The 12,929-nt window shown below is 37.5% G+C and overlaps 2 protein-coding genes and 1 long non-coding RNA gene across 8 annotated transcripts; 2 read left to right on the forward strand and 1 right to left on the reverse strand.

Annotated features, from left to right (window-relative positions):
* The first annotated feature begins 294 nt into the window (after window positions 1-294).
* Window positions 295-5,624, forward strand: LOC104764227 (phospholipase D zeta 2). Of its 2 annotated transcripts, none has more exons than XM_087501549.1 (16): window positions 295-833; window positions 1,083-1,184; window positions 1,280-1,401; window positions 1,491-1,632; window positions 1,720-1,890; window positions 1,988-2,389; window positions 2,481-2,597; window positions 2,679-2,818; window positions 2,901-3,050; window positions 3,129-3,285; window positions 3,372-3,866; window positions 3,962-4,108; window positions 4,207-4,506; window positions 4,587-4,718; window positions 4,916-5,043; window positions 5,173-5,624. In XM_087501549.1, the coding sequence occupies exons 1-16, from the start codon at window positions 600-602 to the stop codon at window positions 5,405-5,407; spliced, it is 3,174 nt and encodes a 1,057-aa protein (XP_087357675.1). In that variant the 5' UTR covers window positions 295-599; the 3' UTR covers window positions 5,408-5,624. The 2 variants fall into 2 exon arrangements, with proteins under 2 accessions (XP_087357675.1, XP_010486020.1); XM_010487718.3 differs by having other exon boundaries at window positions 447-833; window positions 1,491-1,620; window positions 1,747-1,890.
* A 110-nt stretch (window positions 5,625-5,734) lies between these two features.
* On the reverse strand, window positions 5,735-8,481 carry LOC104764228 (putative protein phosphatase 2C 34). 4 transcript variants are annotated; one of them, XM_010487720.3, is made up of 6 exons: window positions 8,143-8,481; window positions 7,064-7,348; window positions 6,661-6,975; window positions 6,471-6,588; window positions 6,136-6,359; window positions 5,735-6,056 (listed from the first exon to the last, which is right to left on the reverse strand). In XM_010487720.3, exons 2-6 carry the CDS (start codon window positions 7,307-7,309, stop codon window positions 5,835-5,837), a joined length of 1,125 nt encoding a protein of 374 aa, XP_010486022.2. In that variant the 5' UTR covers window positions 7,310-7,348; window positions 8,143-8,481; the 3' UTR covers window positions 5,735-5,834. The 4 variants fall into 4 exon arrangements, with proteins under 4 accessions (XP_010486022.2, XP_010486023.2, XP_087357676.1 ...); XM_010487721.3 differs by having other exon boundaries at window positions 8,217-8,409; XM_087501550.1 differs by having other exon boundaries at window positions 8,293-8,406.
* A 1,200-nt stretch (window positions 8,482-9,681) lies between these two features.
* On the forward strand, window positions 9,682-11,634 carry LOC104764229 (uncharacterized). 2 transcript variants are annotated; one of them, XR_015590884.1, is made up of 7 exons: window positions 9,682-10,177; window positions 10,278-10,413; window positions 10,632-10,711; window positions 10,844-10,912; window positions 11,001-11,058; window positions 11,183-11,238; window positions 11,362-11,634. It is a non-coding gene; the product is annotated as an uncharacterized LOC104764229 (long non-coding RNA). The 2 variants fall into 2 exon arrangements; XR_763736.2 differs by having other exon boundaries at window positions 9,745-10,177; window positions 10,541-10,711.
* The last annotated feature ends 1,295 nt before the right edge of the window (window positions 11,635-12,929 follow it).

Here is a 12,929-nt window from a genome sequence, read left to right on the forward strand (position 1 = left end):
ATTTTTTGTCTTATCACAACACGTTAGATGAATTAAAATAAGTGTGTGTTTGGGAATATTCTGATAAAAGCACCAAAAAAATTGGGATATTCTTGTCGTTTTGATGCTTGCATGGCATATACTCCGAACACCATCAACTTCTGTTTCGTCAAAAGACCAAACTGTCCCTAAATACGAAGACGAAGCCATCAAAAGTTATTTTTAGCAAAGCAAAGTCTAAGGGTAAGATCGTCATATTCGCTACTTTGTCCGATTCGGTGATATATATAAATAGAAACAGAGCTCCAACGATGTAACCAAGTTGCATATACACACGGTAGGTTAGACGGGAGTTAGCATATACAATTGATCTTAAACGTACACGTGTCGATAATTATACGTGTCATCATCTGACGGCGCAACCAGGTCATTCGTTTAAAACCTAACGTGACGGAACCACTCCCCTTGCCGTTGAATATACTACTAATGATTTAAACCTTGATTCTAAAATCTACAAAATCTAATATATATAACATCGATCTGTCGATCAGTGGCTAGTTCTTCGGACATGCAATCGTAAACGGCGAGTTTCGACGACGGTGAGTGAGAAGATTTTATCGATGTCGACGGAGACTTTGCTACTTCATAACGGCGTTAAATCGGACGGCGTCATCAGAAGGAGCAGAAATTCCGGAGTTGATGCGGCGGCGGCGGCGGCGGGGTATTCAATCGGCGGTGGATGTAAGATATTCGATGAGCTTCCAAAGGCTACGATCGTCTCGGTCTCACGACCCGACACTACCGATTTTAGTCCCTTGCTTCTTTCTTACACCTTGGAGCTTCAGTATAAACAGGTATGTGTTTTACAATGCGCCTCTCTTGTAATCTAGGAGAGATTAGTTTACTCTGTTTAATTTTCATTAGGGTTTGATTTAATGCCGAAATTGACCGCAGTCTGTATTAATTATCCTTAACTTCTTACACAAGATGTTTTTTATTCATTCATATATGCAGTTCCATAAGTTTCTGTTATCTTCTGTAATAATTAAGAACAAACAAATACCTTATAAATATGTTTTCCTCTGTTTTGGGTGTATGTGTAGTTCAAATGGACACTACAAAAGAAAGCTTCCCAAGTTCTATACCTACACTTCGCTTTGAAGAAACGTTTGATTATTGAAGAACTCCACGAGAAGCAAGAACAGGTCAGAGTTTTCCGGGGTTTGTAAATTTGCTTAACACACGTACGCCAAAAAAAAAACTATTATTGAACTCGAAAAAATGCGGTGTATTTTGACAGGTTAGAGAGTGGCTGCATAGCTTGGGGATCTTTGATATGCAAGGATCAGTTGTGCAAGATGATGAAGAACCTGACGACGGTGCTCTTCCTCTTAACTACACTGAAGATAGTGTCAAGAACAGGTGCTTTTATAAGTCAACGAAACTTCTTGTCTTTGTGGATTCGAGTAAAGGTTTTATTTTCTGATACATTAGATTTTGATGGTGTGCAGGAATGTTCCTTCGCGTGCAGCGTTTCCAATCATCAGACCAACGATAGGCCGGTCAGAGACAGTTGTAGACCGTGGGAGAACTGCAATGCAAGGCTACTTGAGTCTCTTTCTAGGGAACTTGGACATTGTTAACTCCAAAGAGGTTAGAAAACTTTTGCTGGTAGATGACTATGAATATTCTAGTTGTGATTTGTATGTTTCTTGCGTCACACTTAAAACGTATCTGCAGGTCTGCAAATTTCTGGAAGTTTCTAGACTCTCGTTTGCTAGAGAGTACGGTTCTAAGATGAAAGAAGGGTATGTCACAGTGAAGCACCTTAGGAAAGTCCCCGGATCTGATGGTGGACGATGCTGTCTTCTTTCACATTGTCTCAGCTGCTTTGGAACTAACTGGACAAAGGTTTGGACAACTCAAATAAATTCATGATTGTGTAAATCTCTTTAAATTTTCTAGCTGGGATGAATAATTTCTGATTCATTTTTCCGGACTTTTAAAGGTTTGGGCTGTTTTAAAACCGGGATTCTTGGCATTACTAGAAGATCCTTTCAACGGAAAGCTTCTAGATATAATGGTGTTCGACTCATCGCTGTTCCAGGATTCAAAGGAGTTTTCTGAGCAGCAGCATTTGGCTGAACAGGTGAAGGAACACAATCCGCTGCGCTATGGCTTTAAGGTGACAAGTGGGGACCGAACCGTGAGATTAAGAACTACAAGCAGTGGGAAAGTTAAAGAGTGGGTCAAGGCCGTTAAAGAAGCTGGTTGTAACAGTCCACATCGGTTTGGCTCGTTTGCACCACCTAGAGGTTTGACATCTGATGGAAGCCAGGCTCAGTGGTTTGTAGACGGTCACACTGCGTTTGAAGCCATCGCGCTTGCAATCCAAAATGCAACATCAGAGGTTCCTTTGCTTTGCCTCAACTCATTATTGAAAACGTATCATAATATCTTAGGATTTAAAATGGAGTTTTAATTCAAAATTTCATCTGCAGATATTTATAACTGGTTGGTGGTTATGCCCGGAGCTATATCTCAAACGTCCCTTTCAAGATCATCCGTCATTGCGGTTAGATGCATTGCTTGAGACAAAAGCAAAACAGGGCGTTAAGGTATGCTTTATATGACACATTCCTTCCAATGGATTTGTCATGTTTTGTTATAAACGCTTTAACTTTAAAATTTTGTTGCAGATTTATATTCTTATGTATAAGGAAGTTCAGATTGCCCTGAAGATCAACAGTATGTACAGTAAGAAACGGCTTCAAAACATTCACAAGAATGTCAAAGTTCTTCGTTATCCAGACCATCTCTCCTCTGGCATTTATCTCTGGTACAATATTAAGCAAACCCCGTGGATGAAGCTAACTACTACTTAGCTATAACTGAAGTTAAATATTCTTTGACACTTTCAGGTCGCACCATGATAAGATAGTGATTGTAGATTACCAAGTTTGCTTCATTGGAGGGTTAGATCTCTGTTTTGGCCGCTATGATACAGCGGAACACAAGATCGGAGATTGCCCTTCTCATATATGGCCAGGAAAGGATTATTACAATCCTAGGTAAGATCTTGAACTTGTCTGAATCTTTTCTTTACAAAACGAATCATCTTTCTCACGAATGGCTACATCTACCATCAGAGAATCTGAACCAAATTCGTGGGAAGAAACGATGAAAGACGAGCTTGACCGGAGAAAATATCCAAGAATGCCGTGGCACGAAGTCCATTGCGCTCTTTGGGGACCGCCTTGTCGTGATGTGGCTCGACATTTCGTCCAACGGTGGAACCACTCTAAGGTAATCACATTGTAGAAATATCGGTGGCTGCTTAGCGATTGCATTTTTTCAAAGGTTCTGATATATTTTAGTCTTTGTTAAATTAGAGAAACAAGGCACCAAATGAACAGACGATTCCGTTGCTGATGCCTCACCACCATATGGTTCTCCCTCACTACTTGGGAACTAGAGAGATCGATATTGTTGCGGCTAAAACCAAGGAAGACCCTGAAAAACCCGTTGTTCTCTCTAGACAAGACTCTTTCTCTTCAGCTTCACCACCTCAAGATATCCCTTTGCTTCTCCCGCAAGAAACCGATGCGGACTTTGCCAGACAAAGAGGAGATCTGAAGTTAGATGATGGTTCAAGACAAGATCTCTATCAAGCTAATGATGAGTTTCCAGGGGAAACTTCAGAGGAAAGTGACCGGGACGAGACTGTGAACGAGTGGTGGTGGCAGATAGGGAAACAAAGTGATTGCAAGTGTCAGATAATCAGAAGTGTTAGCCAATGGTCTGCTGGAACAAGCCAGCCTGAAGATAGCATTCATCGAGCTTACTGTTCGCTTATCCAAAACGCTGAACATTTTATCTACATTGAGGTATATATAACTTAATCATTCAAGCATTTTCATATAAAATCTCATCATCTTAAATTAGTCCTATATTTTAATCTTGTAATCTTTTTGTTTACCAGAACCAATTCTTCATCTCCGGATTAGAGAAAGATGACACGATTCTGAACCGCGTTTCTGAAGCCTTATACAGACGCATTCTGAAGGCTCATGAAGAGAACAAGTGCTTCCGCGTCGTGATCGTTGTACCACTCCTCCCTGGATTTCAGGTACTGTTTGTTTGTTTTCCAATTGTAGTCTCAAATTGTTAACAGAACAAAACCACACAATGCCAATCATTTTCTTTCTTTATGTTTGGTAAAAACAGGGAGGTATCGACGACTTTGGAGCAGCCACGGTTCGAGCACTGATGCATTGGCAGTACCGTACGATCTCTAGAGAACGAACTTCGATTCTTGACAACCTTAACGCTTTGCTAGGTGCCAAGACGCAAGATTACATTTCCTTCTACGGTCTGAGATCGTATGGACGGTTGTTCGAGGACGGTCCAATTGCCACTAGCCAGATTTACGTGCACAGTAAGCTAATGATTGTTGATGACCGCATTGCGGTGATCGGATCTTCTAACATAAACGATCGAAGCTTACTAGGCTCACGTGACTCCGAGGTATTTTCCCAACTCCGATCTATTCTTTAGGACATAAAAAAGAGAGGTATGCATTCATTAATCAATCAATCGTGTTTCAGATTGGAGTTGTGATCGAAGACAAAGAATTTGTGGAATCTTCGATGAACGGAGTGAAGTGGATGGCCGGGAAATTCTCTTACAGTCTTAGATGTTCCTTGTGGTCAGAGCATCTCGGCCTTCACCCCGGAGAGGTACTTTTACATATATACATTTTCTAGAAATGCCTTTACTTAACATTCTTGACTTTAGTATTTTCACACTAGTTTTTGCTCTCTTCTCTGATAGATCCTATTTCTATAGTATAACATTCTTAAGCTGAAAGTTTCTTTCAACCGTTGTTAACTTCATAGCAGTTTTTAAAATCTTAATGTTTTACTTTTGTGTTTAGATGAAAATAATCGAAGATCCAATCAAAGATGCAACATACAAGGACTTGTGGATGGCGACGGCTAAGAAGAACACCGACATCTACGACCAAGTCTTCTCTTGCATTCCTAATGAGCATATACGCTCAAGGTTCATACTTCTCCTCTTAGTTTAGTTCTCCATAGACTTTAGAGATATAAAACAAAATTCTAAATTATAAACACACTTCTTGTCCTCAATATGAGATGATCTAATGATTCTTTTGATCCAAAAACACAGAACTGCCTTGAGAGAGAACATGTCTCTTATAAAAGATAAGCTAGGTCATACGACGATCGACCTTGGGATTGCACCGGAAAAGCTAAAACCATGCGGCAGCGACTCGTGGGAGAGGCTGAAGGAGACAAGAGGTCACCTTGTGTGTTTCCCATTACAGTTCATGTGTGATCAAGAAGATCTCAGACCGGTTTTCAACGAAAGCGAGTTCTACACTGCTCCTCAAGTCTTCCACTGATCACTGATTATTGTAGATGGTTAAAGACGCTCACACATTACATAGAGAGATTAGTTATATACCGTAGAGGGATGAACTTCATTTGATAGCTTGCTAGGTTTTGCAGAGGTATATGTGTGTATAGTGTACACTTCCTTTTGTGAATAATGTATATGTGTCTCATGCTGTATAATACACTCTTGAATTGTTTAAATACAATATTCACTTTTGTTTATCACGGATAGGTCTGCATACTTCTGGTTTCTAGTTCTACAGGTTTTGATCTCTAAGAGCTTATTGAAATTCCAAGTAACCGATTGTGTTGTTTAGATTGTAATAGAACTCCGGTTCGGCAAGAAATTTGATATTCAATGCGACTTAAAGCAAAATCTATTTACATCACATTATTTATCTTTTTTTCTCGCCTGGTCCCAAAACCATTACCTACTTACAAGGTCGAGTCAGGGTGGACATGTTGCGATATAGATGAGGAAGACTGTGACGTTTGGAAGAAGAGGCAAACGGCAGAGATATCATCCATGGCAATTCCACGTCTCTTTCTATTCCAAGCCTTAACCGCTTGCTGTACCAGTCGCTTGGCCGCCTTTGGCCGGTCATCGGTCGAGGAAACAATGTCTATGGCCTCTTGGTTTGATATCACATCCCATACCTTTAATATTTCAAGTAAATGACTTAGCTAACTGTAAACAAACAAAATAAAATTAAAAAGCTAATTTAAACGTTGTTACCCCATCTGTGGCCAAAATTACAAACTGGTCTCTAATGGAGATATGCCTTTGAGTGACTTCAGGCACTGAGACCAATCCGTACTCTTTGATACAATAGTCTCCGAATGCTCTTGACATTGCGAGTCCTGGATACTCCTCTTCTGGTTGCCATACACGGTGGACTCCTGGCTCGTCCTGGAGGCAGAACACTCGGCCGTTGCATCGGATTATACGCTCTTCCTCCTCTGTTTTCAAAAACAGAGGAAAAAAACAGAATTTGAAAAGAAAAAGATTTAGAATTGCTTCAGCAAAATAAAGTGAGATTTACATGATCTATGTATGATTATGGAACTAACGGGGAAGATTAGGTTTGAAGTCTACGGTGAGCTGAACCGCGACCAAGCTTCCTTCATCTGAAACCGTGGCCAATACGGCACGTGAATCCCCAACGTTTGCTATATACATAACTTCACCCTGCAGCAAGAAAACCATTTAAGCAAAGAACAGAGCAATGAACAGAGATAATGATCTTGAGAGTCTCTTTACCTGTCTCACAACTGTTAAAGCAGTTGTGCCGCTGTTGAAAGAATCGATCTTCCGGTGATGCTCAAGCTCCCGATCAACAGCTTCACAAGTTTTGAGGTATGAGTATTTCCATATGGCGAACCGCTGTAGCTTTTTATCGGATTCATCTAGGTCTGTTTCAGGTTCTGCTAGTGTGGTCTGAGAAAGCGTCTCTTTCCAGTTGCAGAGCAAAGATATAGGCATTGAGTTTCTGACTTGTTTAGAGACAAAGTGTCCCCAAGGACCGTGTCCATCAAATATCCCACAGAAGATCATGTCTTCTTGACATCCAAATCCCTGTTTACGAATCAAGAATATGATTCAAAGGAGCATTCAAAACAAGCTAGCTTTCTAGAAATAGCTTGAAGTAGAAGTAATAATGTACCTCCCAGACGATGGCACAGTCCTGATTAACGCCTTTCTCACCGCGTCTGGAGAAAACAGAAGCCAAGTTATTAGATCCATCTGCATTAATACAACCAGATGATCTAAGAATCAGGTCCTTCTTCTTCGCCTCTCTCGCCATTTCATCTGCTGCTTCCTTGGCGTAGCTTTTACCGTTCTTGTTCTTGGCTTTCTTGATCGAGAAGGATCTAGCTAAGCCGTTGAACATGGAGGAGAGATGTCCCATTTTTTTCCAAAAGGTGAAAGTATCATATGATCTTGAACCCTATAGATGATAATATACATAGAGTTTGAGAGAGTTGCATTAAAACAAAGAGCAAGAGGGATATAAAATATAATATCAAAGTAGGAAAATTTTCTTCAAAGATTCTTTTTCCCGGGGGAAAAAACAATATGAGTAATTTAAAACTGTTTTAAGGACAAGAAAAAAGATTGTAAGAGAGAATATTCATGTCTGACATGGACTTCCATTAACTCGAGCTCTAAACATTCCTCTAGAGTTATAAACAAAATTATAACTTGTACGTAACAGAGATGGAGAGAATAATATTGGATCTGATCTGAACTTGAAGCCAAATCGAGTTTTCTCTTTTAAGAAGAGATGACTTATTGATATAGAAATCATGTTACAAGATTCGGAGATTTTCTCTTTTTTACTTTTCCGGGAAAATAATCAATAAAAACCTTCGTATAATATTATATTAAACAATCTGAAAATTGGAAAACTAATATTTTTGGTATTTTTTTGGCCTAATTTTTCTGTTCCTTGTGAAACAAAATTGCCAACGAATCCACTAGATTTGTCGTTTGTACAAAAATGAAATAAGAACCTTGAAATAAAAGAGTAAAAGCTCTTTATAAAGTAAAAATAAAATAATCTGTTCTTTGGATCCGTTACATCATTTACTCGATGTATACATCCAAATTCAGAATTAAAGATACTGAAAACTTTAATGAAATATTGAAAAGCCAAAAAATTAACATTTCGAATTGCACCAAAGGTTTTCAAAAAGTAAATCAAGAACGTAAACAGTTAGGAAGAAGTGACGTAATACACACCAGGGAGAGGGAGAGAGATGACGTAATGCTACTAAAGGAATCAAAGGAAGAGGAGTGAAGACAGGGTGGGTGACCTAAGTTCGGAGAAATTGACGTAGCACCCTAACCGGAGAGGAAGCTAATGGAGTAGAGAAAGAAAGAGAGACTCACAAAATCAGAAATCATAACCCATTTAATGCTCCAAAAGATTCAAGAAAAAAAAAAATATCAAATGGAGAGAGAGATTACTGGACCCCTTTCATTTTTTTCTTGCGGCAAGATAGAGGCAGAGCTGTCTTTGGTCGTTAGTGGGTTATCTATCCTAAATTCCTAATGCAATTATTGGTTAGAAAATAAATTATTTGTACAGTATGTGAAAACAAAGAATTTGAAAGTAAATTTTACTGCTCGTCTGGTACTAGTAAACAGTAATGGCATGTGACAAAATAATCCGACCCAAAATGTATGATACGAAAACAATTTATAAAAAAAAATTATAAATTTGAAAAGTTAGGTAATTTGTATAAATAGCGCACTTAAATAAATAAAAAAGTCCAAAATGGCTACAGGTTTGGTAAAAGCAAAAGTCAATAACGAATCTATAAGGACTGTTTCGTGCAAAGGATGTTATATAACCATCTTTGAGTTTTTTGGTTAAGAAAAATAGAATTCTATCTTTGAGTTGTTAAACAAAAAAAAAAGAAGATAATTGAGTTAATTAATTTTGCAAAAATTAATTAGTTAAGTAGTAGTCTAGTAGATAACAATTAATCCAGTAGATTTCCACGTAAGTAACCTGTATAAGACCATATCGTTTTCTTTTAAAAAACTTTGGTAAGTTTAATAATGCAAAAAGATAAATTCCGTAATGGGTAAAAAAGCAGTACAGAAAGGAAATGGCTTTGGCCCTTGAGCATGCAAACTGAATAAAGTTCCGTAGATCGTAGCCATACACGTTTAACATAAGGATTCTAAAATAAGAAAAAAAGAAACGTTACAAGCTCCACGTTTGCATATAAGTCTACCTCGAAACTATGAAAACTTAAACCAAATTTTGAGATTTTAAATCAAACACTGTCTCTACATCTCATAAATACCGAAACTAACAAATATTTAGGTAGATTTGGCATTACCATCTAACCCTACGAAAAAAATTGAACTCTAGACTCTCTAGTATCAAAAGATTTCCATTTAAATATTAACCCGAATCGAAAACAGTAACATCACAGCTTTGCAATAGTAAGACACCGTGACGAAACTGTACTAGACGTAGACGAAGCCTTTCCCCACAAGAGAATGTAGTCAGTGGGAGCCAATGCGATGACTGTGTATGACTCCGCATGTGATGTTAGTCTTCTCTTGGGAAACCCACTGGTTTTTTTCTTCGGATCAAATCGGTTGATGTTTGATGTGTCGGCAACGACGGTGGAAAAACCAAAATCTTTGCATTGACTCAATTATTTGCCGAAGTTCGAACTAATAGTCATTAATTGTTTAATTTCGCGAGAGACCATATTCCCCATATCTAACGTCACTACAAAAAAAATGTGTATTCATAGCATATTATAATAGCACTAATTTTACAACTGCTATTAAAGATGATATCCGGATTTTCATAAGTATATTATAGCATTTTAGAAATGCTAAGCTCTATAATAGCATAAGGAAAAACTAAAATCGCTTAGTACCGCCAATATTTAGCCAAATTTTTTCCAACCCGCCAACACTTAGCCGAATTTTTTTGTTTGTGACATATTTATTTTAAAATAAAACAATATGTATAAGAAAACCAACAACATAAAAAAAAAAAAACAAAACACTTCAAGTCTCTCGCCATCCTTCTCTTAACACTTTCTCTTATCTTTCCCAAAAACCCTAGCTGCGTTTTTGCCTTACTTCACCACCATTTCAATGGTGACATCATCAGCTCTCTCTTCACTCTCTTTTCTATTGGATCTGGCGTTGTCCAGAAGGTGAAATCGAGAAGTAGTAAAGTCGTGTTGGAGCCAGATCTCCGGTTTACTTAGCCGCCGTTCTGGAATACCTCGCCGCCGAGGTAATAATCCACTCGCTCTTAGTTCTTTCAATCTTCAGTTTCGTAAACCCCTAATTTTTAACCGGTTTGTTGTTTTGGAAATTGGATCTGTCACTTTCAGCTTGTAGTGAGAAACGACGAGGAGCTGAGTAACTTGTTTGGTGATGTGATGACTGCAAAGGTCTGGTTTTAGCCTAATTTTGTTCAAAGGAAGTTCAAAGTTCACAGACATGTGTACATTCTAGCTTACGGAGAAGGTATTGTAAAAATATTAAGGGTTTTATTTTTAGAGTTCTCTGTGCACACAAGCTGTTCGACGAATTGTCTGAGACAGAAACCAAGAGAATTAAATCTTATTAATTTTTGTTTTGTTTGGTTTTGTAGTGAGGATTAAGGTTCACGTACGGAGGTTGAACTCACTCGTCCGCTGTAAATATTCTGTTCTGATTTCGTTTTGCTTTTCTGAAAATTTCAGACGGAGACGGTCGTGTTTCCGGTAACGATGCTACAAAGTTCTTCGCCATGTCAAAGCTTTCTCGCCAGGAACTCAAACAGGTTTATTATTACTCATACGATTAGTTTTTAAAGATTTCATAAATCGATGAGACTTGTGAGAATACGAATTGGATTTTGAAGTGTGTAGTCTAGGGTTGATTGAGAGAATTTGTTGCGATTTTGTATTTGAAGGTTTGGCTTGTTGGGGAATCAAAGCTACATGGATTTCTTGGCTTGGCGGAGTTCATCATTGCGATGAAGGTATGATGATTGTGTGAGATTCATTTATCTTACTGAGTCAATTTGAAGTCTAAAGTTCTTACTTATTTGACTGTTCTGTTGGTCTCAGCTCGTCTCATTGGCACAAGAGGAACTTGAAATTACTTTAGATCTTCTGAAAGGTTCTGGTAAGTTGCTAGTTACATCTTGAAATTTTATGAATAAAGAGGTTCCGAAGGTCTGAAGACAGTGTGGTCTTATTAGATATAGCAATTAGGTTGGATTTCTAATCAGAAATTTTTTTGGTTCTAGTTGACATGAAGAGTGTTGAACTTCCAGTGTTGGAAGGACTGGAAAACGTGGTATCTGTAAGACTCTTTCTTAAGACTTTACTAGAATTTTTGCAATAGGTTTCAAATGGGTTCGTTTCTTTTTACTAGTTTCAACAGTGAGCTTAATTGTTCTTTGTACCTTTTTTTCCAACTTGGCAGAACTAAGGTATTGTGGATTGCAAGGACCAGTTCCTGATTTGACTAGGATACAAGCACAAGAGGCCTCACTTGGGAAACGAATGGAAGAAGCCTTTTTTGCTGGTTCATTTCAGCCAAAACCATAATTTCTTAATTGTGTAAGATTTACTTCTTGTAGTTTTCTAACTTCTCTTGACCAGTGTTCTTTGTTTTCGTTATCTTTTGTACTTGGGGTTGTAATGAATATGACGTTATGTAATATGAGTTTTGTTAATGTAATATTAATTGTATGTATTTTTATAATTTTTCAAATATAAGAATTATATGTAAATCCAATTAAATAAATTTGTAAAACAAAAGTAAAATATAAATTTTTAAAATCTAATTGAATATTTTTATAGCGAAATAATAGTGTTATGACAGTTTATAAAACAGCATTAATCATGTGTTATAGAAACGTATATAAAAACATTCAATTAACGCTACAATAGAATGATTTGCAATAGGGTACAAAAAAGTGCTATTGTATGGGGTGACCTTATTATAGCTGGGGCAGAGATAGCCCCAGCTATATTTCTTGTAGTGCGTGATGTAGACCATATGGCACGTGTCGAACCAAAGGATCTAGAGGAGAACTTTCGGTTTGAGGGCCAGGCTAGGTCATTTCCCAAATGTAAGGGGAGGTTCACAGTAATATTTTTTGGTTAAGAAAAAGTTGAGATTGGCAATAAACCACGTGAGAACGACATTGATTAGTTAGGTCCTTGTGGGGTCTGGTCATAGCGAGCACAATCTAAAAAAGGATCATATCATTCTTCTGACTGACGCGTGGGTGACCCAGCAATCACATGTGGGACGGTGCACAAGATAAAGACGCTTTTTGTGAGTTTGTGTGCCGTGGCCTCCCTCTCTCCACTCCCAAGTCTCAAACAACATGACTATTTATGCTAGCTCCAAGCAATTTCTTGGTTTTTTGTTTTTTTTTTTTGTTTTTTGTTTTTAACAATGTTCTTTTATTCGAAGTGTTTTTTTGTTTCTTTCATTTTCAAGAAGACATAATTTGAGCTAAGAATAATAATTAATGATCATTGTACTTGTGACGAGTTGGACTAAGGAAAATTCAAAAAGTAGGATGAATCTAGTATTGAGTGGCTTTTAATTGGTTGGCTGTAATAAAATGAAAACTGCTTACGATCCAGTTGATATCTAGAAGCATCATGATTTACAATTACAATCATTACAAGGCGATCATATTTTCGTACATTATCTTCTTATAAAAAAAAAATCAATTAGTGGCGCATTATCTTCCTAAAATTTGGATTAAGATCAACTCAAGCAATAATTGGTCGTGCCGCCCCAAAATGATTATGTATGAAAGAATAACAATTGACATCTAAGTGAATGTTATTATTAGGAAAAGTAGAAATATAATAAGATTTCATGTGGAGTATTAGAAAAGAGAGACTATAACTGTTAGCTTGGAAGTTATAAGATTTCTGTTTAATTATGAAAGTTATTCTTTCATACATAGTTCACTATTTTCATTTAATTACATTTTTCTGTTTAATTATGAAAGTTATTAGCATGAC

This window comes from Camelina sativa, chromosome 19 (genome assembly GCF_030686135.1).
Source record: "Camelina sativa cultivar CO46 ecotype springtype chromosome 19, ASM3068613v1".
NCBI classification, from domain to species: domain Eukaryota; kingdom Viridiplantae; phylum Streptophyta; class Magnoliopsida; order Brassicales; family Brassicaceae; genus Camelina; species Camelina sativa.

What these genes read in the sequence shown, in the direction of transcription:
- LOC104764227 (XM_087501549.1), top strand. Translation starts at nt 600, where the DNA reads ATGTCGACGGAGACTTTGCTACTTCATAACGGCGTTAAATCGGACGGC. An exon ending in AACATTTTATCTACATTGAG is followed by an intron (nt 3,867 to 3,961) that starts GTATATATAACT and finishes TTTGTTTACCAG; the next exon opens with AACCAATTCTTCATCTCCGG. An exon ending in TAGGCTCACGTGACTCCGAG is followed by an intron (nt 4,507 to 4,586) that starts GTATTTTCCCAA and finishes ATCGTGTTTCAG; the next exon opens with ATTGGAGTTGTGATCGAAGA.
- LOC104764228 (XM_087501550.1), bottom strand. An exon ending in ACTGTGCCATCGTCTGGGAG is followed by an intron (nt 6,976 to 7,063) that starts GTACATTATTAC and finishes ATTCGTAAACAG; the next exon opens with GGATTTGGATGTCAAGAAGA. An exon ending in CTTCAAACCTAATCTTCCCC is followed by an intron (nt 6,360 to 6,470) that starts GTTAGTTCCATA and finishes TTTTGAAAACAG; the next exon opens with AGGAGGAAGAGCGTATAATC.